General features: G+C 54.7%; 4 protein-coding genes and 1 non-coding gene across 5 annotated transcripts in view; 3 read left to right on the forward strand and 2 right to left on the reverse strand.

Moving 5' to 3' along the window:
- Positions 1 to 4,158, reverse strand: part of TMIGD2 (transmembrane and immunoglobulin domain containing 2) — a 7,821-nt gene extending 3,663 nt beyond the window's left edge. The window contains exons 1-2 of the mRNA XM_008584427.1: positions 4,128 to 4,158; positions 2,035 to 2,394 (exon numbers count right to left, since the gene is read on the reverse strand). Coding sequence (XP_008582649.1) covers positions 2,035 to 2,394; positions 4,128 to 4,158 — 391 coding nt within the window. The remainder of the gene's footprint in view (positions 1 to 2,034; positions 2,395 to 4,127) is intronic.
- Positions 4,159 to 5,483: 1,325 nt separating this feature from the next.
- On the forward strand, positions 5,484 to 16,441 carry FSD1 (fibronectin type III and SPRY domain containing 1). Its single transcript, XM_008584415.1, has 13 exons — positions 5,484 to 5,653; positions 6,642 to 6,737; positions 6,908 to 7,039; positions 7,877 to 7,978; positions 8,569 to 8,591; positions 8,771 to 8,892; positions 9,380 to 9,589; positions 12,159 to 12,257; positions 13,032 to 13,191; positions 13,542 to 13,621; positions 15,596 to 15,847; positions 15,971 to 16,059; positions 16,151 to 16,441. Exons 1-13 carry the CDS (start codon positions 5,639 to 5,641, stop codon positions 16,259 to 16,261), a joined length of 1,491 nt encoding a protein of 496 aa, XP_008582637.1. The 5' UTR covers positions 5,484 to 5,638; the 3' UTR covers positions 16,262 to 16,441.
- A 213-nt stretch (positions 16,442 to 16,654) lies between these two features.
- STAP2 (signal transducing adaptor family member 2) lies at positions 16,655 to 23,195 on the reverse strand. Its single transcript, XM_008584416.1, has 13 exons — positions 23,094 to 23,195; positions 21,318 to 21,389; positions 21,040 to 21,162; positions 20,376 to 20,432; positions 19,723 to 19,823; positions 18,963 to 19,097; positions 18,483 to 18,552; positions 18,288 to 18,390; positions 18,120 to 18,179; positions 17,413 to 17,583; positions 17,233 to 17,325; positions 17,081 to 17,155; positions 16,655 to 16,815 (listed from the first exon to the last, which is right to left on the reverse strand). The coding sequence occupies exons 1-13, from the start codon at positions 23,193 to 23,195 to the stop codon at positions 16,751 to 16,753; spliced, it is 1,227 nt and encodes a 408-aa protein (XP_008582638.1). The 3' UTR covers positions 16,655 to 16,750.
- Positions 23,196 to 25,153: 1,958 nt separating this feature from the next.
- TRNAI-GAU lies at positions 25,154 to 25,227 on the forward strand. The gene has a single exon. It is a non-coding gene; the product is annotated as a tRNA-Ile (tRNA).
- A 343-nt stretch (positions 25,228 to 25,570) lies between these two features.
- Positions 25,571 to 26,624, forward strand: part of MPND (MPN domain containing) — a 10,010-nt gene continuing 8,956 nt past the window's right edge. Inside the window, exons 1-2 of the mRNA XM_008584428.1 lie at positions 25,571 to 25,624; positions 25,692 to 25,800. Of these exons, the coding sequence (XP_008582650.1) occupies positions 25,571 to 25,624; positions 25,692 to 25,800 (163 nt within the window). The remainder of the gene's footprint in view (positions 25,625 to 25,691; positions 25,801 to 26,624) is intronic.

The raw sequence follows: 26,624 nt of genomic DNA on the forward strand, positions 1-26,624 counted from the left end.
CGGCGGGCCTGGGTGGCTTGTGTCCCGCGCAAGGGTGTCGCGGCAGAGCCGGGCGAGCGTGGGAGCCGGGCTCTGCAGAAACTGGGCTGCACCCCCGCCTTGTGTGCAACGCTGGCCACGTCTTGGTCCTCTCTGGGGCCTCAACTTTGCTGATCTAGAAAGTTCTTTCCGACTTTGAGAGTCTGACCTTCACTTCTGGATTCTAGAAATCTAGAATTCTCTGCTCTTACACACTCTGAGATTGCAAAATTCTGAGTCTATTTCAAGTACTTAAGATACTGCAATTCTAAATAGAATAGTCTAGAATGGTTCTAGAATAGTCTATGCCTTTATTTTGGTATTTCTTAAACTTTTTTTCATTATCACCCACCTAAGGAGGCGTTTTTAGACTTTTTTGAAATCTTAATTTGTTCCCCATGAAATTTTAATTCCACAGATATACTTGTAAATCTGCATATGTTCTGTATGTGTATTTATGCTTTATACATAAAAAGAGTAAGATTCTTTAACCCCCAAGAAACAATATTCGCCTCCTTAGGGGACAATACATGCTTTAATTTTAAGATCCCAGAACCTTCTGTCCCTATGATTCTAGAAGTGTAAGATTCCTTCTTTTTTTTTTTTCCCAGAGCTGGCCGGTCCAGGTATCTGAATCCTTGACCTTGGTGTTATAACACCGCTCTAACCAGCTGAGTTAACCCGCCAGCCCTATAGGATAGAAACATATACATATTTTTGCCAAAAGACAAGCCCTGATTTTTCAGAGCAGACTTATCCATACTAACCAAAAGGTGGAAGCTGCCCAAACATCCATCAATAGGAAACTGGATCAATCCAGTTTGATAATGGTGGTGTAGTCACACGATGGAATAGTCTACACTGAGGAAAAAGGATGGACCACTGCCACATGCACCAACATGGATAAGTCTCCCAGAAATCACGCAGAGGGAAAGAAGCCAGACACAAAAGAGAAATCCATTCAAAATAAATACAAAACCAGGCAAAAATAGATCAATGCTAGTAGAAGTCAGGACAGTGCTGGGGGCAGGGGCAGTGCTATCAGGGGGACCATGTGGGATATCTGGGAGGCTGGAAATGTTATGTTTTTGAGCTGGTGGGGGTTGCATGGGCATGTTCAGGTGGTAAAAATCCACTGAGCCGGACACTTACGGTATGTGTGTTCCTTTGTATTCAGGATATAATCTAATAACATTTTTAAAAAAGATTCTGGAATTGTTTTCATCAAAACTCCAGAATTGTATATTCTCAAGAATCTTTATGATTGTGACATTCTGGAATAAGGGTTAGCAAACTACAGCCTACAGGCCAAATTCGGCCCACGGCCTGTCTTTTTTAAATAAAGTTTTATCGGGGGCTGGCCCGGTTGTGCACTCGGTAGAGTGCGGAGCTTGGGAGCACGGCGGCGCTCCCACCGAGGGTTCGGATCCCATATAGAGACCGGTCCGCTCACTGGTTGAGCGCTGTGCGGGTGCGACACCAAGGGTTGCGATCCCGTTGCCGGTCCCGGTCCAGTACGGGCGCGACACTGAGGGTTGCGATCCGGTCCAGTACGGGCGCGACACTGAGGGTTGCGATCCGTTGGTGGTCACGAAAAAAGACAAAAAGGAAAAAAAAAAAGTTTTATCGGACCCCAGCCACACCCATTCATGTCTGTGTGGTCTATGGCTGTTTTCATGCCCCGAGGGCAGAGTGGAGTAGCTGCAAGAGAGATCGTGTGGCCTTTTACAGAAACTTTGCTAAACCCCGGTCTGGAATGGTATGTTCTAGTGTGTCTTTGGTTCTGTGATTCTAGACTTCAATGTTCTCGAGTTTGGGGGGTTTCTCATCCTAAGAGTCTGATGTGAAGAATTTAGAGTTGTATGTTTCTAGGAGCTTGAGACCAAGAGTCTTATGATTCTAACGCCAAGGTCAAGGGTTTGGATCCTGTACTGGCCAGCTGCCAAAAAGCAAGACAAAACAAATCAAGAGTCTTAAGATTCTAGAATCTTCCGTCTCTCCCACTTGCTTTCATACCTGCTTCCACCACGAGCTGTGTCCCATTACCCTCAGCCTCCTCCAACTCAGGAATCTCCGTAGCTGCCCAGCACACATAGTCCCCGCTGTCGTTCATGCTGACACGGTCCAGTCGCAGGGTGAGATCACCAGGTGCCAGCCAGGACAGCTGTCCCCGGGGCCCACAGACCCCCAGGCTGAGGCTGCTGTTGGTGATGTATGGCTGGCACATGACATCACCGTCCTTGGTCCACCCAACACGGAGACGTTCCCAGGCCTGGGTCTGGGCCACCTGACAGGCCAAGGTCACCTGACTGCCCTGTCTCACCCATAGTGATTTGGGCCCCTGCTGTATACTCAGGCCTGTGGCTCCTTGCATGGCTGGGGGACAGAAGAGGTGGGTGAGACCTTTCTCAGTGTGTGCACATGAGTGTGTGTGTGACTCACTCCCCTAGTGACCCTGCAGTAAGGGTTTGAAACCTCACTGTCGGTATGACCTTTGGAAGGTCACTTCTCATCACTAAGGCTTAATGACCCCATCTGTGAGATGGGTATAACTCAGTCAGCTCTTGTGGAATTTCAAGATGGATTCTATCTATGACGTGTCCAGCTCTCAGCCACATCAGTATCACCTAACATGTGCCATGCCCTATGCTGGGTGCCCTGAACAAAATCCCTGTCCTTGAGGAGCTGATGGTCTGGGGTAAGAGAGACATGGGAAGGCATGAAATGAGAATCCTGATGGAGGAGAGGAATGGGGAGTGACCACAGAGGGTAACAGTGAAGGGAGGGAGAATCGACTTATAGAGGGTGGCCAGGGAGGGTCTCTCTGAGGTGGTGGCATTTGAAGGGAGATCTGAATGGTAAGAGGGAACCAGTTGTGGGAAAGAAGGTCTGGAAGCGTTCCAGGCAGAGGGCACAGCACGTGCAAAGGTCCTGGGGCAGGACTGAGCCTGGTGTGTTGGAGGAACAGCGAGGAGGCCCGTGTGGCTGCAGCAGAGAGAGTGACAGGGACAGAGGGAGGTGGGATGGGAGAGGTCAGTAGGGGGTGGTTAACAGAAGGCCTTGTGGGCCACGGGGGTGGATGGGGAGGTGGGGAAAGGGGGCAGATTATCTTTTCATCTAAATGTGATGGGAAACCAAAGGAGCAGGGAGGAGACATGGTCCAGTTTCAGTTTTTTAATTTTTTTTTTAATAAAGATGACCGGTAAGGGGATTTCAACCCTTGGCTTGGTGTTGTCAACACCACGCTCAGCCAGTGAGCCAACCGGCCATCCCTATATGGGATCCGAACCCGTGGCCTTGGTGTTATCAGCACCGCACTCTCCCGAGTGAGCCACAGGCCGGCCCCGAGTTTCAGTTTTAATGAAAAGGTCACCCTGACTGACATGGCGAGAACACACTGTGGGGTACAGGGGTCAGGGGCAGAAGAGGGGACACCTGGGAGTTGGTGACCACACTGGTCCGGGCCTGTGATGCTGGGGTGGGAGAGACATGGATAGAGTTTGAAGGTCGTCCCCAGAGGAAGCGCGAGTAGGCTGGAGTTGGGGAAGACGGAAGGCGGAATGGTGGAGCATGCCCAGGATTTGGCCTGAGGGACTATGTGCATGGTGGCCTGTGGTGGGGGACCCTGAGGGAGAAGTGGGCTGGAGCAGAAAGAATGAGTTTGCTTTTGGCTGTGATAAGTCAGGTGCCTGTTAGACCCCCCAGAAGGTGAGGTCCGGTCAAGTTCTTGGTGTTTGAGATGCAATGGAGCCCAGCCAGAGAGATGAGATCCAGGGAGGTGGGATCGGGCCTGGCATGTTGGGGAAAGGAGGGGAGGGAGGGAGGGAAGGAAGACCAGCAGGACAGAGCTGCGGAAGACAGGGCGTGTAGAGAGGTGGCTAGAGGTCAGAGAGGAACGGGGCCAAGTCATGCAAGGGTGGCATGTAGGTCATGGTTTGAATTTTCCCCTCTGAAGACCCTTCCTGAATCTTTCAACCCACATCAGGTCCTGAGTATCAGAGGGAGAAGGGACCTTGTGAAGTTTGGGACTCCGAGCAGGAGGGGCCGGCAGTGGGGTGTAACGGGCAACAGGAGAGGGGTGCAGAGGGCAGGGAGGGCCAAGTACTCACCCCACAACTGCACCAGGAGGACCAGCACCATGTCCAGGGACCCCACTCCTGGCCCATCAGCCCTGTCCCAGCTGTCCCCCTCTCCCCCTCCCATGCGACAGACTTCCTGCCGCAGTCTCCACCCCACGCCGGAGAGGAAGAAGTGTCAGACATCCGGTGTTCGAAGCTTCTGCGGGCTCCACTTCCTGCCACCTCCTGCCTCGGTTTCCCCAAAGTGTTTTCTATCTAAAAGGCAGTGTGCTTATGTGAAACTGTGTGTGTTGGGGGGGATGTGTCCCAGTGAGCAGACACCTTTCTGGAAAGCTCTACATAAACGCATCTGGACTGGGGCACACATTGGAAGAGCAGGTGACACGGTGGGGGAGGGGGCAGATGGCAGAGGCCTGAGTGGTGGACTGAATGGCGGGATTCCTGCCTCAATTATTTTGCCCCCCAATGTCTTCCTTGGAGGATTGGAGGAATGGATTTCTACCGATGACTTTGACTTTGGGTCCTACCGCAGGTGTGGGGGTTCCTCCTGCTGCTATGTGCTGGGGAGATGTTTGGGGACCCAGTTGAGGGATTTCATAGGCTCTATAGTTCCTCCCAGCCCTGCCCCCCTCCCCTGTCAGCAGGGCCTCTTGAGAGGAGGTGGCAGACCCACAGACCACAATGTCTCATATGCAACCGCTGAATGACCTCCTTTCTCACTCGGAACCAGAAAGCACGCATCCTTCACAGTCGTGTTCCTGTCAGCCACAAGGAGGCCCCTGCGGTCGAGCTCTGCACCTCCCTAGCAGACACTCAGCCCCCTTCGTTGGAAGCCCCCTCTCCCCCACTCTCGGCAGACGACCCTGGATAGATTCAGCTCCAGACCCTTCCAATCATATAAGGAAGACAGAGCTAGACTCAGTCATTCCTAGCCCTGTGAATTCTGGGCTGGCGGGGAGGGTTCTAGAGAGGAGATGTTAGAGCCTGGGGCTTTGTGGGATGTGTAGGAGTTCGGTTGTGGTGTGAGGACGGAAAGAGGGTATTGGAGGTTGAACACCCGCTTGGGGAAAGGCCTTGGCTTTTCGGTAAGTGCATAGCCTGTGAACGGTCAAGGGCCAGATCTCGCGGGGTGAGGGCTTAAAATACCAGTTTGAGTAGAGAGGGAGAAGAAGTGGGGAGACTGAGTCACGGGAGTACTAGGGATGGTCTGGAGGTCCTATAGCAAGGCTGGGGGTCGAATCAGGCATTCTGTCTCCCAGCTTGGGGCTCTCTTTAGCTCAGACATCTACTACCAATGTCACCGGCTGGGCCCCAGGCTCTGGAGGTCCGGGCTCTGGGCGACCCCAGCGCGGGACTACATTTCCCAGCGTGCCTCTGCGGCCGCGCCTGCGCATTGCGGCCAGTGATGGAGCGCTGACCCGGGGCGCGGCGGCGGCGAGGGCTCGGCGGGCCATTGGCTCCCGGCAGCGGCAAAGGCTCTTTGGGGACTCAAAGAGCCAGCAAGTCCCGCGGGCCGGGCTGGGGTGACCTGGGCTGCAGCCATGGAGGACCAGAGGGTAGGACGGGGCGGGGCCCGCGGGGGGGGGGGGGACAAGGGAGGGGACCAGGTGTTGCCGCAGCGACCCCCGCCCCCGTCCCTGCAGCTGCTCGGCGCTCCAGGCCCCGCCCCCGCCGCAGCCCTGCCCGGATCTCCCCTCCCCATTTGGGACGCAGCCCCCCCTATTATGTTGGCCTGGGGCCAGGCGCCCCGCCAAGCCCCCCATTACCCCAGGACATGGGTCCCAGCCCTGACCCCATCCCCCACACCTGCCATCCCCGCCGCCGACCGGGGGTCCCGGCCCTCGCCCCGGCCCGCCCCCCGAGGACGCCCCACCAGCTCCGCAGTGCCGACCCCGCCGCCAACCCTGTACCCCCAGAAAAGGGGCCCATCGAAGCCTGGGTCGCAACCAGAGGCCCAAGCCCGAACCGCCCACGAATCTTCCCTCCCCCCTCGTTCCCTTTCTCAAGAGCTCCCTTCCCCCTCCCCACTTACCTGGGCTCTGTGGCTTTGTCCAGGTAATCCCTTTCTCCTTCCTAATCTCTTTTGCCCAGGTAGGCCCCATCCCCAGGGTATCCCCTTCCTTGGCTCATCCCTGTTCCTGGGCTCTCCCACTTCCCTGGGGGGTTTTCTTCCCACAGATAACCCTTTCCCCAGCTCATGCCCCTTACCCCAGCTCATGACCCACCTTCAGGATGTGGGCACTGGGTTGAAGGCTTTGTGCTCGGGCAGATGTGGTCCAGGGCCAGGATCTGTCCCTTCCTGAGAGGCTCTCTCTCTGAGCCTTAGTTTCCTCCCCTGTAAAATGGAGATGTGCCACGTATTCACGTGCTAGGTGAGGTCCATAGGGCTGGGAGCTCACCTCTAGCAAGTGCACAAGGCCATGGCCATTAGCATGGGAGCCCCCCCATCTCCTTCCTGGATTCCTGGAGGGTGGAGCCAGACCACGCCGAGGGGCTTATCTGCCCTGTGTGTTCATGTTCATGTTCCTATTTCTGGTGGAGCAGGAGGCTCTGCGGAAGATCATCACCACACTGGCTGTGAAGAACGAAGAGATTCAGAGTTTTATCTACTCCCTGAAACAGATGCTGCTGAACGTGGAGGTGAGGGGGGCGGGGAAGGCTCGGGTAGGTGGAGGGAGGGAGGTGGCAGCCATAGGAACTGGCCTGTTGCTGCTCGTGCCCGTGGGAGGCTGGGCCTGGCAGGCCATGTCCAAGCCTCAGTTTCCCCATCTGAACACGGGCTTTGGCCAATCCTGACCCTTCTGACCCAGGCAAATTCAACCAAGGCACAGGAGGACCTTGAAGCGGAGTTCCAGAGCCTCATCTCCCTCCTGGAGGAACGGAAGGAGGGCATGCTCATGAAGATAAAGCAGGACCGTGCCAGCCGCACCTACGAGCTGCAGGTGTGGGGCTGGACCACTGCAACCCTCAGCCTCAACAGAGCCCAGCTGGCCTCAGCACCTTTCTTCAAACCTAGATGCTCCCAAGTGTCTGGTGTCTCCCCTGCCCCCCTCCCTAGCCCATCAGTCCCCCAGCTACCTGCTGTCCCTTAACCCCTCTCCATCACCACACCTTCAAGGCTCACTCAGTCTTCCCCTCCTGTCTTCACCTAGTGCCTCCCATTTCTCACCCAATCCCATGGCTTCCCAAGATCTGATGGTATCACTTCTGCTCAAACACCTGCCATGGCTCCCATGGGCTCTCAGACTCCAAGCTGGGGTCACTTGGGTGGCATCCAAACATGCTGGGAAACTTACTAACATTCCAAATTCCCCTCCCCAGGGAATATAGAGACCAGCAGTTCAGGTGTGGCCTGGACATGTGAATTTTTTTTTTTTTTTTAAAGATGACCGGTAAGGGGATCTTAACCCTCGACTTGGTGTTGTCAGCACCACGCTCAGCCAGTGAGCGAACCGGCCATCCCTATATGGGATCCGAACCCGTGGCCTTGGTGTTATCAGCACCGCACTCTACCGGGTGAGCCACAGGCCGGCCCCTGGACATGTGAATTTTTAAGGAAGGGATTCCCCAGGAAGTTCTGATATACTGCCGGGAGTCAGGCCCGACTTGTCCAGACTCTTGAGTCTCCAACCCCCTTCTGCCCCCTGGAGTTCTAGAAAGTCATGGTACCCTGGATCCTGAAGGTGGTGGGGAGCCCTGGGAAGGGTTGAGGCACTGTGGTGGGTTGTTTTCTCCTTTGGGGCCTGGCACCTTGCCCATTGGAGCCATGCTACCTGCAGAACCAGCTGGCTGCCTGCACGCGGGCCCTGGAGAGCTCCGAGGAGCTTCTGGAGACAGCCAACCAGACCCTGCAGGCCACGGACAGTGAGGACTTTCCTCAGGTGGGCGTCCCTGATGCTTTACCCATAAGGTTGCCAGATAAAATATAGTGTGCTCACTTAAATCTGCATTTCAGGTCAACAACGAGTAATTTTTTAGTATAAGTATGACCCATCCATGGAATATTTAGCATAAGTGTGCCCCGAAGATTGCACAAGATATACACTAAAAAAAAAAAAGTATTCGTTGTTGATCTGAAATTAAGATTTATCAATGAATAATTTCTTTAGTATGTCACACGCAGTGTTTAGTGTAAGTATATCCCAAATATCACAGGACATACTTACACTAAAAAAATAATTCATTATTTATCTAATGCCAGTTTAACTGGGCGTCCTGTTTTTTTATTTGCTAAAGCTGCCAACTGTATGTACTGGGCACTGGGCAGGAGGTTGGGGTGTGGTTGGGGACATGTTTTTGCCTTCCTATCCCTTCAGGGCACAGCCTAGAAGGAGGAAGGAGGGTTTCTTCCTCAGTGCTGGGGGACTTTGGCAAATGGCTACTATGCTGGGCCTCAGTCTTCCTGTCTGTATAGTGGCTCTCTGATTTGATCGAGACAAGTCTTTGAATTTTATTCTGTCTCTCTCTCTAGGCTGCAAAGCAAATCAAAGATGGGTAAGATGCTGGGATCTGACCCTCACCCCAGTGCCCTGCCCCTGGTGTGAAGGTGGGACACCCAGGTGAACAGCACTGGACCGGAACATGGGGGAGGGGGGTCCCACATCTCAGACGACCAGGCCTGGGGCTGCCCTGAGACACCTGCCAGCAGGCTACCTCTACCTCCTTCCCTGCAGTGTGACAATGGCCCCTGCCTTCCGGCTGTCATTGAAAGCCAAGGTCAGCGACAACATGAGTCACCTCATGGTGGACTTTGCACAGGAGCGGCAGGTGCTACAGGCGATCAAGTTCCTGCCTGGTGAGAGGGGAACTCACTGGACGGCCAGGATTTCAGGGAAATGGCCTGGGAGTCTGGGAAGCCCTGAGAGGGGGCCTGGAGTATGGATGAGTGTCTGAATCCTCGGAAGGCCCCGTCCCAGGGTGGAGCCATAGTGGAGCCCCACCCACCCGGTAGCAAAGACTTGGGGAAACCCTGCCCCCAGTGGTGAAGCCCTGAGAAGGCTACACCCCTTGGGGAAAACGGCATTGTGGGAAAGACCCCCTGGTAGTAGAGCCCCAGAGAGAGCCATGCCCCCAATTGGTAAGAGAATTCTGGAGAAGTTCTGTTTTCTTGATGGAAACTTGAGAAAGCTCTACCCCCCTCCCTACCCCTTTGTAGAACCCTGAGGGGGCCCCGCCCCCAAGACTATATCACATGGGTGGGCGGGGCTCTGGCAAGTCCTCTCCCCCACCCCACCCCACCCCGGGTACCGAGCCTGACCCCCTCTCCCTTCTGTCTTGGGCAGTGCCCAGCGCCCCAGTGATCGACTTGGCTGAGTCCCTGGTGGTGGATAACTGTGTGACCCTGGTGTGGCGCATGCCGGAGGAGGACAGCAAGATTGACCACTTCGTGCTGGAGTACCGGCCGACCAACTTCGAGGGCCCACCCCGCCTCAAGGAGGACCAGGCGTGGATGGTCATCGAGGAGATACGGCAGACAGAGTACACCCTGACAGGTGCGGGCAGCGCCCCGAGGTCACCCCTGAGGGCTCCCATTTTCCCGTCAGTGGACCAGGGCCTTCTTGACGATCCCCAAAGCTTATGAGAGGTGGGAGTAGCCTGGCCGGGCTGATCAGCAATATCAGAAAGTAACACTAATGGAAGCGATACGGGTGACAGCTAAGCGTTTTACTCATGTATAACGGGCATGCTTATGATGACCATTTTACAGATGAGGAAACTGAGGCACAGGAAGTGAAGGCACCCTTGTGTGTCCCCCTCTTATCTCTACTATCCAGCAGCCATTCATTCATTCTAATTTTTTTTGTTTTGTTTTTTTAAAGATGACCGGTGAGGGGATCTTAACCCTTGGCTTGGTGTTGTCAGCACCACGCTCTCCCAAGTGAGCCACAGGCCGGCCCCCATTCTGATTTTTTGAGTGCCTGCAGTATACACCATGCTCTGTCCTCGCAGCGGTGAACAGAGCAGAGGAAAATCTCTCCCTTCCCGCTGGTGTCCTGGGAGCACCTTCCCAGTATTTGGTTTCGTTTGTTTTGATCCAAACCCTTGACCTTGGTGTTACAAGGTGGCGCTCTATCCACTGAGCTAACCAGCCAGCCCATCTGAATTTCTTTGACAGTGATAAGAAATCAAAAAGCCTGGGGGATCCACATGGCTGGTGGGGGGAGGGTCTGCAGAAGGATAACCCTGGGGATCCCTAATGAGTTTAAGAAGCCATTCTGAGCCTGGGGGATCCCTCAGGGGCGGGTAGTCTTGCTGACATGCTAACTATCACCTGTCACTAGCTTGCTCTTGGACTGTAATCAGCCTGCTGGTTATCTGTAATTATCTTACAAGGTTAATAATGAGCATGCTAATTGCAGGGAGAAAAAGTCACCAGCCAGCTAGAAGGACTGAGAAGCTGTTGGTTTATCCTTTGTATAGGAATCAAAATAAACACACCCCATTTTTCAAATAGGATTCCACAAACCTTTCCTCCAGGCACTCCTTTTTGTTTTATTTTGTTTTATTGTGACTTCTTATTTTGAAATAATTATAGACAGGAAATTGAAAAAAAAAAAAAAAAGTACAGGGAGACACATGTCCCCTGCATCCAGCTTCTGCCAACAGTGGCAGCTTACATAACTAGAGTTCAATGTCAAAACAGGGATCTTGACCTCGGTACAATCCGCGTAGTATGTTCACCTTTCACCTGTTTTGCACGCATCCCTCTGTGCGTGTGTGCACAACTCCGTACGGTTTCCTCTCGTGTAAATTTGTGTAACCACCATGGTCAAGGTATAGATCTGTTTTATCCCAGGGCTCCTGGATGCTACCTCTTTATAGCCACACCCGCCCACGTTTTACAGACTTCCTAGTGAGTGAATTTCTTGGGGCAGGAAGTTGGATCCATCAAAAGCTATGCAGCCGTGAGGATTCTGAGGATTCTGATGAACGCGGTTCACTTACGTGTTTATTTGCGATCCATCTACTGTTCCGTGGATTGCTTCAAAAGACAGGAGGGGCTTGGTTGTGTTTAGGATTTATGTTCCTTGACTCGTGCTATCCTCCTGTGAACCTTGCTCGGTGTGGAGCATATGATTGCCACTTTGCAGTGAAGGAAACTGAGGTACAGGAGTCCAGACCGCTGATAGCCAGATGAGCATTCTGGATGGGAGTCGTAGCTCCGGGGCAGTGAATGGGTGTTGCTGAGCACGCCGCTGAACTCTCAGAAAAGAGCAGCCAAAGGAGAAGGGAGAGGCAGTCTGGACAGGCACCTGGAGGAGGTGGCAGCCAGGCAGAGGCCTGAAACAGAATGGGTGGTGGGAACAGTCTTCCAGGCAGAGGGAATAGCCTACTCAAGGGCTCAGAGGCCAGAGTACTGAGACTTTGTGTCTGGAACTAGTTAAGTTTGCAGAGAAAACTACATTTGCAGGAGAAGTGAGAGGAAGAACATACTTTACCCCCAGAACAAGGGGAGCTATGGGAGGTTTCAGAGCAGGGGCTGTCCACTGCTATATGCGATGCTTGGAGAAAGGGCATCCTGGTGGCAGTGGGAGGTGGGATGTTCAGGAATTCACTAGACATGTGGGTCTGGGCTAGAGGCTGGGCCATAGGTGCTGTGGGTGGACAGGTGGCACCCAAAGGGTGGGAAGGGGACAGTGTGCAGAGAGACATGAATAGGGATCCTGAACCAAGCCAAATGTGCTGGCAAATTCTCCCATGAGACACATCCTCCTAGCCGGCAGCCCAGAGAAAAGAGCCACTGTGCTTGCTATCATACCAAAGTCCCAGGGCCAATTCTGATTGGCCAGCTTGGGTCATGTGCCTATCCCTGAACCAATCACTGTGACTGGGACATAAAGCATTCTGATTGGCCAGCCTGGGTTGGAGTCTGAATCAAGTAACCCATAACCCCACAAGTAGATGAGGGCAAGGATCGTTTCTCAGGGGTAAGATGTGGTTTGCCAGGTGCTCCTTTGAATAGGGGTGGTGGTGGGATTACTGTGGGACGTGGTGGGCTCTTAACCTTTGCTTGGAGTCTCAGAGAGTGCACAATGTTGAGATCCCTCTCTTGCCTCTCAGGTCTCAAGTTTGACATGAAATACATGAACTTCCGGGTGAAGGCCTGTAACAAGGCAGTTGCAGGCGAGTTCTCCGAGCCAGTGACCCTGGAGACACCAGGTGACGGCTCCCACCCCTACCCCACCCCTGACTCCACAGCCCCTCCCTCCCCAGACCCCAGGGACCAGTGTGTCATGAGAATCCTCTCATCAGGGTTCTGTGGCCCTTGTTGCCCTGGCTGCCAGGAAGCTCAAAGTTCAAAGCTCAGTCCACAGTGGTTTCCTTAGCCTGAGTGTGTGGTATAACCCTGCTTTTGTCCTTTGCTTCTGAAGTTGATCCTATTATACCTGGATGGTTTTTATACACAGACACACACTCTCTCTTTTTCTGAAAAATAGATAAGTCCTTTGTAGAGGTGGGGATGGGATATCAGTAGTGAAGACAGATTCCACAGCCTCCCACAGTGACACCTTTGCATTTCCTGCTAGGAAGTCCTTCTGCAGTCTAGCCTAACTCCGTCATGCTGTAGTCCACCCCCTTTCCTGAGATTAATCCTCAGTGGAACCACAGGGCAGCGCAGTTGGTTTGAAAATGCCTCCAGTCCTGGGAAGTGTTTAGGCAACAACCCCTCGGCCTCCACTCCTCTGGCTCCATATTCTGTCCCCTTTCCCCTTCCCCATCTTGTCTGTCTTGTGTATTTCTGCCTGTCTGTCTCTGAGACATCTGTCCTTCTTGGAGCCTTTGTCTGTCCGTCTCTCTATCTCAGTCCTGGTCTCTGTCTCCTTTTCTCTTTCTGGTCTCTGTCCCTGTCTTGGTCTGTCTTGGTCATTGTCTATCTCTCTGTGTCCTCTGGGTTTCCCCACCTCTGTGACTCCCACGTCTGCCTGGCCCCAGCGTACATGTTCCGCCTGGATGCGTCCACATCCCACCAGAACCTGCGGGTGAATGATTTCTTCGTGGAGTGGGACGCTATGGGCGGGAAGGTGCAGGATATCAAGGCTCGCGAGAAAGATGGCAAGGGGCGGACGGCGTCTCCCGTCAACTCCCCAGCCAGGTAGCCTGTCCCCTCCCCTCCCTGAGTCTCGGGTGGAAGAGATCAAGCTGGACATGGACACACAGAGCCCGCTGCGGTCAGGGCTGGGGTGGAGGGAGGGGCCAGGGCTGGAGGAGCCCAGAGAGTGAATGAAGGGAGAGGAGACTTCGGACAGGGTTTTGACAGTTGAATAGGAGTTTTCCAGGCACAGGCGTGTTCTGACATGAACATGAAGGACGCAGTATACGGAAAGAGCCAGAAACTGTCAGAGATGGAGCAAATGTCCACAGTGGCTGGGGTGGACCAGGGAAGCTGTCATATGGGGAAGGCAAGAGCTGAATCGAGCCGTTTTCCCTCCCCGCTACCCACAGAGGTGCTCCGTCTCCCAAGAGGATGATCTCAGGTCGTGGGGGACGGGATCGCTTCACAGCTGAGTCCTACACAGTGCTGGGTAAGGAAGGGGAGATGGGTGTTCTGGACAGGGCCTGGTGGGGGGGGGGGAACATGAAGGACGCAGTATACGGAAAGAGCCAGAAACTGTCAGAGATGGAGCAAATGTCCACAGTGGCTGGGGTGGACCAGGGAAGCTGTCATATGGGGAAGGCAAGAGCTGAATCGAGCCGTTTTCCCTCCCCGCTACCCACAGAGGTGCTCCGTCTCCCAAGAGGATGATCTCAGGTCGTGGGGGACGGGATCGCTTCACAGCTGAGTCCTACACAGTGCTGGGTAAGGAAGGGGAGATGGGTGTTCTGGACAGGGCCTGGGGGGGGGGGGGGTAGGGGAGAACCCCTTTGTCTGGGGAAATAGGCAGCCATCAACAAAGCTTCTCTGGGAGTGGTCAGAACACCTGTTGTTCTGGTACTCGGGGAAGAGGAATATTTGGGGTGAAGGGATTACCAGGGAGAGCTAGAGTTTGTGCAGCTAAGGAAGGAGGCTGTGGACTGAGGAGTGGCTGGGCAGGAGCTTGGAGAGGAGGTTTCTAGAGTCTGTGGAGTAGCTGGGATTTGGGGAGTAGCTGGGAAGAAGAGTTGCATATGGAGCAGGTGAAGCAGGCAAGAGTTTGGGGAAGTGGCTGAGGGCATGTGGAGGAGCCAGAGAGAGTACCTGGGGTCTGAGGAGGAGTTAAGATTGGGTAGGACTGGAGGAGCAGACAGTACCACAGAAAGATTAGATCCTGCCAAGGAGAAGCTGGAGTCAGTGGAGGAACTACAGCTTAGGGGAATCGCTACTGTCCAGAAAAGAGCTGGAGAAAGATTCTGAGGTATAAGGAAATCAGGGTGGTCAGTAATATCTAGGGGGGAAGAAGTTGGGGAGTAGCTGGTGTCTGTGGATAAGCTAGGGCCTGAGAGCAAGTTATGGTTCTGTGGAGGATCTGGATTTTCTGAGAAGCATCTGGGATGGGTGACAGTTGGGAAGATATGGTTGGGGGTCTGCAGAGTGGCTGAGATTTGAGAAAGACAGCTAATGCTTGGGACAGAGCCTAAGCAATTTGTGGGTGGGAGAGTAGCTGAAATCAGGGAGGAGCAGACCTGGTGGGGGATAATCTTGTATGTGGGGAGGAATTGAGACTTTATATAGAGATGAGCTGTGATCTGGGAGGGGCAGGAGTGTGAGGAGAAGCTAAAGCTTAAAGAGTAGCTGCACTGGGCTGTGGGGCAGTAGCTCAGAGGCAAGAATCTGGGTCTGGGGGCTGGGGAGGACCGGATGGGGGCTCAGGGATTAGCTTAGATCAGGAGAGCATCTGGACTCTGTGGAGCTGCAGCTGGAGGAGCATCACAACTCAGAGGGCATCTGGGGAGAGTAGGTGAAGCTGGAAAAGTATCTGGACACCAGGAGGAGCTGAGGCCTGGGGGGTAACTGGCTTGGGGGAATACCTGGGGGGATTCCAGGCCTCGGAAGTAGCCAAGGCACGGGAGAATGACAGGTTGGGGTCTGGGTAGAATCTGGATTCAGAGAGTGACAGGAAGGAGTCACTGAGTCCTGGGGAGGATCTGGACTTGAGGACTGAAGCCTGTGGGAATGTTTAGAGTCTGCCAGGAGCAAGGGATTGGAGATTGTCTCGTCTCCGGGCAGAATGGGAAGGGGGGGCACAGTGGGGACAGAATCTGCACCTGAGGAGGAACTAGAGGAAGTTTCTAAGGCCTGGAAATATCTGAAAGGAGTAACAGATGTGGGGAGTATCTGGGCTTAATGCATCTCTTGAGGGAGTTGCTAAAGCCCGGGGAGTATCTGGAGGGAAGAGCTAGAGTCACAGGAGTATTTGGAGGGAATAGCTGTGTCTCGAGGAGTATCTGGAAGGAATAGCTGGGGCCCAAGGAGTATCTGAAGGGACTACCTGTGGCCCGGGGAGTACCTGGGCGGCTGCCCGTTTGTGGAAGAGCATCTGGGACTTGGTTCTACCCAGACCCCACTGTCCACCCCACAGGGGACACGCTGATGGACGGCGGGGAGCATTACTGGGAGGTGCGCTACGAGCGGGACAGCAAGGCGTTCGGCGTGGGCGTGGCCTACCGCAGCCTGGGCCGCTTCGACCAGCTGGGCAAGACGGCCGCGTCCTGGTGCCTGCACGTCAACAACTGGCTGCAGATCAGCTTCACGGCCAAGCACGCCAACAAGGTCAAGGCGCTGGACGCCCCTGTGCCCGACTGCCTGGGTGTGCACTGTGACTTCCACCAAGGTGACCCCACGCCCTGGCTGCTGTGTCTAGCCGACTCTGCCCTTCCCTCGCCTCTGCCTGCGTCCCCTCCCCTCGTCCCCATCCCACTTCTGACGGTCCCCATCGCTCTGCCCTCCACCCCAGGCCTCCTGTCTTTCTACAATGCCCGCACTAGTCAACTGCTGCATACGTTCAAGGCCAAGTTCACACAGCCGCTGCTGCCTGCTTTCACGGTGAGTCACCCTCCCTGGCCAGGGATAGGAGGGGGTGGCTCTGGGTGCTGGAGCTCGTGGCTGAGCCTCCCTCCTCTCCTCTTTCTCCCAGGTATGGTGTGGCAGCTTCCAGGTGACGACAGGTCTACAAGTCCCCAGCTCTGTGCGCTGCCTGCAGAAGCGGGGCAGTGCCACGAGCAGCTCCAACACCAGCCTCACCTAGGCCACCGGACCACCCACCCAGCTGGGTTGTTTTGAGGCCACAGCCAGGCCTTGGCTGTTTTAGCTGGGTACCCTTGTCTCTCTTGCTGCTTAGAGCCTTAATTCCTGACGGGGGGTCACCAACCGGGAGCAGGCGCTCCACCTCACTCACCTCCTAATAAAAATCAGACACTGGCCAGGCCCTGCTGCTGGTTCTTTGGGGCTGGGTGGTCCTGCCTAGCACGCTGAGAGCACTGGGACCTCAGCTTTCCCAGATGTAAAATGGGCTTTCCTTGCAGGAAAGGTGGTAAGTTTTGCTAAGCTGAGGATCTTTGGGGGTAGATGGGGCTGGTTGTGGGCAGACATCTGATGGACCCCTCACCCACCATAAGCCAAGCCAAGCCAACCGCCTGGGTCCTGGGGTCACTTGAGTTTTAATCCTGGGAGAAATGATCTGCCTGCTGTGCCATGCCCCAACATGGACTCACTGGTTCCCCCCAGCATGTCTGACTCAGTGCTCCAGCGCTCGTCTCTTCTGCAGCTTCTCCTCCAACTCTGCTGTCACGTTTGCCAGCTCTGGTGGGGGGAGTGGAGACAGTATCTGATGCTTCAGCTGGGTCAGGAATCCCCAATCCGTGCCCTCAACCCCACATCGCCCGGGACTAGCTACAGATTTGCAGGACCCCTTGAAAATGAAAATGTGTTCCAAGGCATCGGAATTTCAAGAGACCAACAGCACAGCATTAAATTGCAGAGCCCTTTGGAGTGAGGGGCCCAGCATGGCTGCCTAAGTTGCGCACTTGGGAAACCCTCCTGTACCCCCCTGTCTCCGACCCCTTACCTGTCGCAGTGAAGGAAGGCTGGGCTAAGCTGGCCACCAGCTTTTTGGCCAGGCCACTGTTGAGGACTTTGGGATCTGGAAGAGAAGGCAGATTACGGCCGAGGCCAGCCCTCTATCAAATGAGGGAGGGATTGGGGAGGGGGGACCCCTACCTGGCTTGGGCACAATGTGTGGCTTTGGAGGCTTTGCCTGAACCTTTGCCAACTTCTTGGGCTTCACGATGACTGGCCGACTAGAGGAAGTCACTGTGTGGATAGAGGTGTGGTGTGTCCCATCGAGTGGTTAGGCTTCCCCCCCACCCCTGGCTCTTGGGAGCCCTGTCCCCCACCCACCATCCTGGTTCACATATTCAGCAGCTGGGGCATCTTCAATGGGGGTCACATAGTTCTCATCCTGGTTCGGTAGCCGGGGCAATGGAGGTAGCAGGGGCAGCTTGTCCTGGCTGAACGCAGGCATGGATGTAGGAGGTGGCTGCTTGGGGCCATTTGCAGGGGGTGCAGGACCTGGTGGGGAAAGGTGGTCACCGTTGGGACCCACGCGGTCCAGGGACACCTTATGGTGGGTCTGTGTGCACGCCTGGGTACATACATGTGTCCCTGTGCATTTGTATTCCCGTGTAGCACAAAGGCATACACAGGTTGAATTTGCATAAGTTAAATAGATGTAAAAGACTTGTGTACACGTGTTTAATGTGTCTATGTGTGCGTGTCACTTCCTGGCTCCTCATGTACATGCTTGAGCCCTTGTCTATATTAGTGTCTTATGCATATGTATCTATACACATCTGGTTTTGTGCTTGTGAATGAGTACGCCTGCATTTATGTGTACACACGTGACTGTGGCTGGGACCTTCAGCAAACACCCTCTCCTCCAGGAAGCCTGCTGCTTGGCCCCCCACCAGCCCCAGGTTTCTCCTCTCAACCCCACAGGGATGGGAGTGTCTGTGTCTGGCCCTGTCCACCACCCCACCCCCCAGCCTGGGAGCCCCTCGAGGGAAAGGTCTGGGTAATCTCTGTCCCTGCAGCTCTGGATACAAGACCTGGCACACGCGGCGCCACCCACGCACTCTCGCCGTTCTCTTTATCCGCTTCCACGAAGCCTGGAACAGAGAGGGCGACCTAGAGGAGGCATGGCGACCAGAGGCTGGCCCAAGGGTGTCCCCCCCGGGACAGGGGCGGGAGAGGCGCGGAGGGGGTCCTGGACCCACCTAGCACCTTCTCATAGTCCTCGTCCAGTAGGAAAGGCACCAGAGCCTTATTGGTGCGCGACACGAAATAGTTGACCACAGCATCGAGTGAGGCGCAGGAGAACTGGTGGCGGATAGGGAGGCGCGGTCAGGGCTGGTAGGGAAGGGGCGCAGACCCCGCCAGAGCGCTTCTCGGGACCCCAGCCCGACGCTCACCGGCTCCTCCACGTCGATCACGTACTTGGGGCTCTCGTGCCTCACTCTGTAGTGCCGGACCACGGGCTTCCTGCACAGGCAGCGGGCGAGCGGGCGGCTCGGCTCGGGCTTCCCGCCGGGAAGGCCCCGCCCCCAAGAAGAGGCCCCGCCCCAGAGGACCTGGGTCCAACTGGCTCCACCCCCAGAGAAGGCCCCGCCCACAGGACCAGGCCCTCGGTTGACTTTACCCCTAAGGAAGACCCCGTCCCTAGTTCTGGCACTGCCCACTGGTAGGACAAGGCCCGACTCAATCTCCAGAGAAGACCCTCCCCCGGGTTCGGACTCCACCCCCAACGTGCGTGGTCCCGCCCCTAAGCCTGGCTACGCGGACGGAGGATTTCGTGTCGGGCCCTGGCTCCGCCCCCAGGCAGCTCCTGACCCCGCCCCGAGCTCGGCCCTCCTCCCATCCCGGATTCCCGAGCCGCGCAGTCGCAGGCGCACCCGTTGAGTGTCTGTCGCGTAGTGACCGACACTGCGTCCGTGCCGTCCCCGCTGGGCCGCAGCAGCAGGTTTCCACAGTCGGGATAGCGCTCCAGGAGCAGCTGCGCCTCCAGCCGGCTCACCTTCAGAAAGCAGCTGGGGGCAGCGGGGGGCGGGCGGGGCGGAGACCGGCCGGTCAGCTCGGCTGGTCAAAGTCATGGGTTCAGATCCCCGTACCGACCAGCCCCCCCAAAACAACCCCAGACCACACAGCACCTGGAGCAGGCCGCCTCCCTGAAGCCCAAGCCCCGCCCCCGGAGACCCAGCATCGCGTTTCAGGCACCTGAGCACCTCGACCCGCCCCCGGAGGCCCTGCCCCGCTCCCCTGGCACCTAGAACCGCCTCTGAAGACCCTGCTCTGCCCCCAGCCCCGGGACCCGCCTCCGGGGTTCCAGCCACGTCCTCCCACCAAGTAACCCGTCCCCGGAGACCCAGCCCTACCTTCTAGGCACCCAGATTTGTCACCCTGCCCCGCCCTCCAGGCCTAGGCCCCGGCCTCCGGAGACCCTGTCCCCTCCTCTAGCCACTTAGACCCGATCCCTGGGGACCGAACCCCAACCCCAACCCCTAAGTTCAGGTCCCGCCCTCAAGGACCCCTCTCCGTCTCCCAGCATGGCCCCTGCTGACCCCCACCCCAGCCCTGATGTGGCCCTGTACTCAGCCCCAAACCCAGCTCCGGCACGCCCAGCTCACAGCCCCTCGGGCCAGGCGGGGTACTCACGAGGGCATCTCCAGGGCGCGGCGCGCCTCCTCTTTGGCCAGCACTTCGGCCATCATGTACAGGTGTCCGGGAAGCAGAGTCAGGCTGGACGGGATACGGAGCTGAGGGGCGATCAAGGCACAGAGACCGCACCGGAGCTCAGTGAAGGGAGGCGGATGTGCCCAAGTCACAGACGAGCAAACTGAGGCCAGAGGGGTGCTAGAATCTACTGTCTGCGGGGATCAGTCAGACCTCAAACTGGCCTGCAGGGACCAGGCAGGAAAAAAACGTGCCAAAGATAAATCAGGAATGTAGGCTAGAATTCCTGGCTTTAAGATGGCAGCTAATTTTTAAAATTTTAGAACTCTGTTTGCAAAACTATATATACATATATATATATATATTTTTTTCTTTTTCCTGGTCGACTGGCTGGTACAGGGATTGAACCCTGGACCTTGATGTTATTAGCACCACGCTCTAACCAACTGAGCTAACCTGCTAGCCCTACAAAATGTGTTTATGGACTACATGTGGCTCGGGGGCCACAGTTTGAGACCAGTGTGCAACACTCCACAGGCTCGTTTGGGGAATGAAGGATGGAAAGAAAAACAAGGATTTCTGAGTAGGTCTGTTGGGGAACGGGAGAGAGGGGGGTAGAGGGTAACCACAGTTACCTCCACCACTGTCAAGATGAAGCCTTTCCACATCTCCCGACACTCCAGGCTCTCTACCTAGGGGTAGAGAAGAGTCCATGTCATTGGGGCTTGGTCTTCTCATCTGTGAAATGGGACTGGGGAATAATAGTTCCTGATTCTATGGGCTGTTTTTGAAGGTTGAATGAATTAGCACAGGTTAATTTAGGATGATGTCTGAATATAAGTCCTCAGTAATGTGGGATATTATTATTTTTTTAATGTTATTGTACAAACATTTGAAAAACATAAATCAGATCATACACACCTCTGATGCTCTAAACCCTCCCAGGGCTCCTGCCTCACTCATGGTAAAAGCCCAAGTCTTCACTGAGGCCCACAAGGCCCTGAACGACTTACCCCCATTACCTGCCTGCCTCCCATCTCCCTCTCGCACCTTCGATCACTCTGTTCCAGCTACATGTCCTCTTTCAACATGCCAGGCATGTTCCTGCCCCAGGGCCTTTGCACTGGCTGTTCCCTCTGCCGACAGGCTCTTTCACAGATATCTCAGACACAGAGATTGAGTGACTTGCCCAGTGTCACCAGCCCAGTGGAAGAATCTGTGCAACTCCACACTAGTGTGTGTTAATGGTGGGCATGGTGGGGAGGGGGTGTCTCCCACCAGCTCCCACAAGGAACCTACCTTGAACTTGATCTCCTGGTTCCGGAGGACCAGGCTGAAGTGGGTGCCAGTGTCACGCAAGCTTCCCCAGGGAGCCTCGTCTGTGAGCCTCACAAAGGCTCCCAGGTCTAATTTCTCCACGTGCTGGGGACACAGAAGCGGAGGGTCTGAGCACCAAGCCTGTGGCCTTTCACACCACCTGGATAACGGAGCTGCTGTCTTGGCCACACCATACATCTTACGCTTCATTCCTGGGGTCAAGGGTGGGCCAACTCCTGAGCCCCCATTCCCATTTTTACCTGGACATCCCGATTGCTCTTGTAGAAATAGATGGTGAGACCCTGGAGGCCTGCCCAGAACTTCTTGTAATCCTGGGGACCAAAGGTGGAGAAAGGGAGGAAGTGAGGCTGCTGAGCCGGACGCCTTCAATATACCTACTTCTGCCACGGGGGCTTTGCACAGGCTGTTCTCTTTGCCTGGACACTCTTCCCCTAGATCTCCACATAGCTCTACCTTCAGTACCTGCTCTGGGTTTCTGATCATATGTTGCCTTTTCAGAGAGGCCCTCCCACCCATGGCCCAGCTTCTGGGTATCTATTATCCTCCGAGAAAGGACCAAACGGAGCCTTGATGGGATGGGTGACTGGGAGCAGTCCCCAACCTATGGAGGTGGGGAATGTCGGAGTAAGTTGAACTAACTAACATTGTGGTGTTCCATCCACCCCCACATCCATCCACTCACCCACCATCCATCCCCCATCCCCCATCCCCATCTACCCACCCACCCATCTACCCACCTACCTATCCATCCATCTGTCCACTCATCCATCCGCCCATCCATTCATAAATACCTATATAGATACATACATGCATTTAACTAACACTTACTGAGGCCTACTCTGTGCCAGGCACTGTTCCTGGCACTGGGAATAGAGCAATACGTAATTAAATCAGTAGGGTCAGACCTGTCTCATCACGTGCCAGCTACGTGCTGTTGGTCAAGTTATTTGAGCTCTCTGTGCCTCAGTTTCCCCAGCTATAAAATGGTGATAATAACGGTACCTACCTTGGAGTCTCTTGTGAGGGTTAGGTGAGTTAACACATGTAAAGTGGCCACCCTGAGTCAGGTCCTCAATGTGCTAAGAGCTACCCCTCTCTTGTAACCATGACAATAACCCTAATCTACCCATTTCATCATAGAGGAAACTGAGGCTCAAAGATTGAGATTCACTTGAGTAAAGCCAGGGAGTAAGAAAAGCTTGGAGCGGAGATGTGAACCTGGGTCTCTTGAACGCCGGGCCCATGATCTTTCTTAAGTACATTGATGCGCTGCCTCTAGAGGATTTGTTGGTTGCGACGGATTTGGACGCATGGGGACGGAAGGAGAGGCCACTTTAGATGGAGGGAGCCCCAGTGACAAGGGTAGGGAGGAGGGCAAGGAAAAGCAGGGAGTGGTTGGCTTGGGCTATAGCAGAAAATAAATGTGGGGTGTGGGACGGGAGAGATGGGGCCTTAGGGGAACTTGGGGGCTGAGACTTTATCCCAAGGAAGCCACGCACACACACATCAGTCCTATGGTTAGTATCTGGTCTTGCCGAATGTGGCCTCCACCAGCTCTCACGGTCCCCACATGCCACCTGCCCTGGTCTTGACCCCTACAGCTGAGATTCATGGGTTCATTGTGGGCTGGGAGCAGGAGGAGGCACGGGAGTCAGAGGGCTCTCCATTTCCTGGAGGAAGTCCCCGATCTTGTTTATATCCAAGAGACCGAGACAGAGAGAAAGACTGAGGCAAAGAGAAAGAGAGACAGAGACAGGCAGAGAGAGACAGAGAAAGAGAGAAAGAAATCAAATCGGAGGAAGAGACACCGAGAGAGACAGAGATAGACACACAGAGAGGGACTGAGAGAGAGACAGACAGACAAATGATCAGAGCCCTCCCCGGGCCCCAGCACGTGCCCTGACCCATCCAGCACCACCTGCCACCCCCGTTGGCCAGTGGGGAGACTGAGACTCAGAGAGCTGCCACATCTGCCCAGGCTGCCCAGATGTGCCTGGCCCCCTGCCCTGCCTTACCAGGTCGCAGGGCCCCTTCTTCTCCAGAAAACTCTCATAGTAGTGGGAAGGCAGGATCCCCTTGGGCTTGGGGACCCGGGGTGGGCTCAGGGCCGAGGCCATGGTGGGCCCAGGTCTTGGGCCAGGCGTCTCCTTCCAGCGGGCACCCTGGCTGAGCCCGGAAGCCGAGAAACAGGTTCCAGGGGAATTTCCTTTCTCATCATCAGCCTGTCAGATCCCTCCCCTGCCAGTGCTGGGTGCTGGGCGGGGGCTGGGCCGGGGCAGGTCCACAGATCCTAGGGAAATCCCGGCAGGCCGCTCTGGTCTCCCTGCCTAAGCAAAGACGTGGAAGTGGGAACGGAGAGAATGTGGTACCTGAGCGTCTAGGGGATACAGCAGGAAAAGACACAATGGAGGCCTAATGTAAAGCCCTTAAACGCCCATTAGGCCACCTCACTTGGGTGTTAGAATAGTCTTGCCTATGTCAGCAAAGCCACCTTGCTGGGATTTTAATAGGAATTGCCCTGCTCCTGCATATTAACTTGGGGCAACTTGACATCTTTACTATGCTGAAGTCTCCCCGTCCATGAACATGGTGTGTCTCCTCTTCATTTAAATCTGCTTTGATTTCTTTCATCTGCGTGGCGTAGTGTTCAGTATAAAAATCCTGTACATGTTTTGTCAGATTGACGTCTAAGTATTATAAACAGCATTGTGTTCTTAATTTCAGTTTTTCGCACGTGTATTGCAATTGATTTTTGTGGTTGATCTTTTTTCGGCGGCTGGCCAGATGGAGATCTGAACCCTTGACCTTGGTGTTACAAGGTTGTGCTCTAACCAGCTGAGCTACTCGGCCAGGCCTGCATGTTAATCTTTATCCTTCAACATTCTCGATCTCCCTTATTAATTCTAGGAGTGTTTTTTTGTAGCTTTCTTGGGATTTTCTACATAGATCATCGTGACATCTGCAAAGAGAGTTTTATTTCTCCCTTTTCAATCTGTATTCCTTTTATTTCCTTTTCTGATGATATTGAGTCAGAGTGGTGAGAGTGGATATCCTTGCCTTGTTCTCAATCTTAGTGGGAAGTAGGGGTCACCTGGTTAGCACAGTTGGTTAGAGCACAGCCTTATAACACCGAAGTCAGGGGTTCAGATCCCTATGCCAGATGCAAAAGAATATATATATGTGAATCAACAGTAAGTATGATGTTCGGTTTAAAGTTTTGTAGATATTCCTTAGCAAGTTGAGGGTAGCTTCCTTCTAATTTGCTGAGAGTTTTTATCATGAATAGGTGTTGAATTTTGTCAAATGGTTTTTCTCCATCAATTGATATGATCATGATTTTTCTTCTTTAGCCTGTGTATTAGTAACAAATGACCACAAATTTAGAGGCTGAAAACAACACAAATGTGTGATTGTACAATTCTGTAGGTTAGAAGTCCTACATGGATCTCACTAGGCCAAAATAAAGGTGTTAGGAGCTGGCTCGTTAGCTCAGTTGGTTGCAGCACAGCCTTGTAACACCAAGGTCAAGGGTCTGGATCCCTGTACCAGCCAGCTGACTAAAAATAAATCAATAAAATAGTGTTGGGAGGCTGTGTCCAGTGTCTCTTTCTGGAGGCTCTAAGGGTGAATCTGTCCCCTTGTCTCTTCCAGCTTCTAGAGAAAATGCCAGCAATAGGGGGTCCTTCGGAAACAAGAGACTTTTTTTTTTAAAAGATGACCGGTAAGGGGATCTTAACCTTTGACTTGGTGTTGTCAGCACCACGCTCTCCCAAGTGAGCTAACCGGCCATCCCTATATAGGGATCCGAACCTGGGGCCTTGGTGTTACCAGCACCACACTCTCCCAAGTGAGCCACGGGCCGGCCCTAGGAACAAAAGACTTCTTATATGAGAGCACTCTAAGCTTCTATAAATAGAAGGAAAAACCAAAACAAAAAACAAAAAAACCAAACTTCTTCTGTAGTCACCTCTCCCTCTGATTCTCTCTCTTCCAGTTTAATGGATCCTCGTGATTACATTGGGCCCATCCAGATAATTCAGGATAATCTCCCTATTTTAAAGCCAGCTGATGGGCTGGCTGGTTAGCTCAGTTGGTTAGAGCATAGTGCTGATAACACCAAGGTCCAGGGTTCGATCCCTGTACTGGCCAGCCTCCGCCCCCCCCCCAAAAAAAACCCAAGTTCAATTTCCTTAATAGTTACAGGACTAGGCTGCTTGGACCTTATCCACGTAGCAAAGAATAGACTTTGTAATCCACAGAAGAGGTGTGTGACTCTGGGCAATCTCTTCATCTGCTGAGCTGTCTAATAAAGTTGATAATATCTGCCCTATAGAAGTGCTGTAAGTGATCAAAAAGGTCACAGGGGTTAGTTTTAATTTTATTTGTCAAAGGTAATAGGGAGCCATAGAAGGGTTAAGAGCAGGAGAGGGGCTTGTCATAGTAGCTGCACTTTAGAAAGATCCTTCTGGGGCCAGGGTGGAAGACGGACAGGATGAGGGACGAATTTGCAGGCCTGAGGCCCACTGAGGAGGTGATCAAGGTCCAGGTGGGAAGGCAGGTCCTGTTCCCTGGAGAGCCAGCCCCGCGCCCAGTGTCCTGTCCCCTCTTCCCAGGGGGCCCGGGCAAACGCACTCGCGTCTGAGCCCCGTCCACGGCGCCCGCAGCTTCGGGGCGTCCCCACCCCGGACTTTCCGCCCTGCCGGCGGCTGGGGGAGTCCCCGGGCAAAGGGCCCAGGACAGGGTCCGGGGACAAAGGCTGGACCCACATCGTCCGAGCGAGATACCAGCCTAGCTCCGCCCCTTCCTCCGTCCACGCGGGGAGGGGCTAGACCCGCGCGACAGGTTTTGGTTCGGAAGCTGATTGGCTGGCTGAAGACCAGTCCCTGCAACTGATTGGATGCGTCAGGCCAGGGGGCTCCTGCTGATTGGCCGATGTGGACGGCTGCCCGCGGGCGGAGTCGGAGTTTGGTGCAGTCAGGAGTTTCGTTCTGATTGGGCGCGGCGGGAATCCAGCGGCTGCTACTGATTGGCTGAGGGAGAAATAACTAGCCTTTCTATAATTGGCTGGCGGGCTCCGCTGGGGCCCAGTCATGGGATGAACCGAGGGTCGCCGGAGAGGGTGGAACTTAACCCTTTAGAGACTCACTCCCGGCCTCGGGCTTCCGACCCACGTCAACCCGCGCGGGGCTGCTTCCCCACTGCATCGTTCTCCCGGACCTCAGTTTCCCCACTCGCGTCCCCCAGCCTTCAACCTAACAAGTGGTGGCCTCGGGTCGAGCCACTAGTCCCCCCCAAAACCGAGGTCCCGGGGCTGTTTCCTCTCTTGTACCCATGAACTCCCGGTCACCATCCTCCTGCCTCAGTTTCCCACATGGTCCCGGAGAGCTGAGTTTCCAATCCCCCTCTCCCGCGTGGGCAAGCCCGAGGCCTCAGTTTCCCCGATCGCCACCGCGGGCCGCGCCCCCCACGCACCCGCCCACCGGCGGCGGCGGCGGCCAATGGCACTCTCGGGGCGGAGCCACGTCACGTGCCGGGAAGAAAGAGCC

The sequence above is a fragment of the Galeopterus variegatus genome, unplaced genomic scaffold (genome assembly GCF_000696425.1).
Source record: "Galeopterus variegatus unplaced genomic scaffold, G_variegatus-3.0.2 Scaffold3258, whole genome shotgun sequence".
NCBI classification, from domain to species: domain Eukaryota; kingdom Metazoa; phylum Chordata; class Mammalia; order Dermoptera; family Cynocephalidae; genus Galeopterus; species Galeopterus variegatus.

Bases quoted from the DNA above. Each gene is read 5' to 3' on its own strand.
- FSD1 (XM_008584415.1), top strand. The intron at 7,979-8,568 runs GTGGGCGTCCCT...CTCTCTCTCTAG, and splicing joins ACAGTGAGGACTTTCCTCAG to GCTGCAAAGCAAATCAAAGA. The intron at 13,192-13,541 runs GTAGCCTGTCCC...CGCTACCCACAG, and splicing joins CCCGTCAACTCCCCAGCCAG to AGGTGCTCCGTCTCCCAAGA.
- STAP2 (XM_008584416.1), bottom strand. From the start codon at position 23,195: ATGGCCTCGGCCCTGAGCCCACCCCGGGTCCCCAAGCCCAAGGGGATC. The intron at 21,390-23,093 runs GTAAGGCAGGGC...TTTGGTCCCCAG, and splicing joins AGAAGGGGCCCTGCGACCTG to GATTACAAGAAGTTCTGGGC. The intron at 18,391-18,482 runs GTGAGCGTCGGG...ATCCGCCACCAG, and splicing joins TGATCGACGTGGAGGAGCCG to TTCTCCTGCGCCTCACTCGA.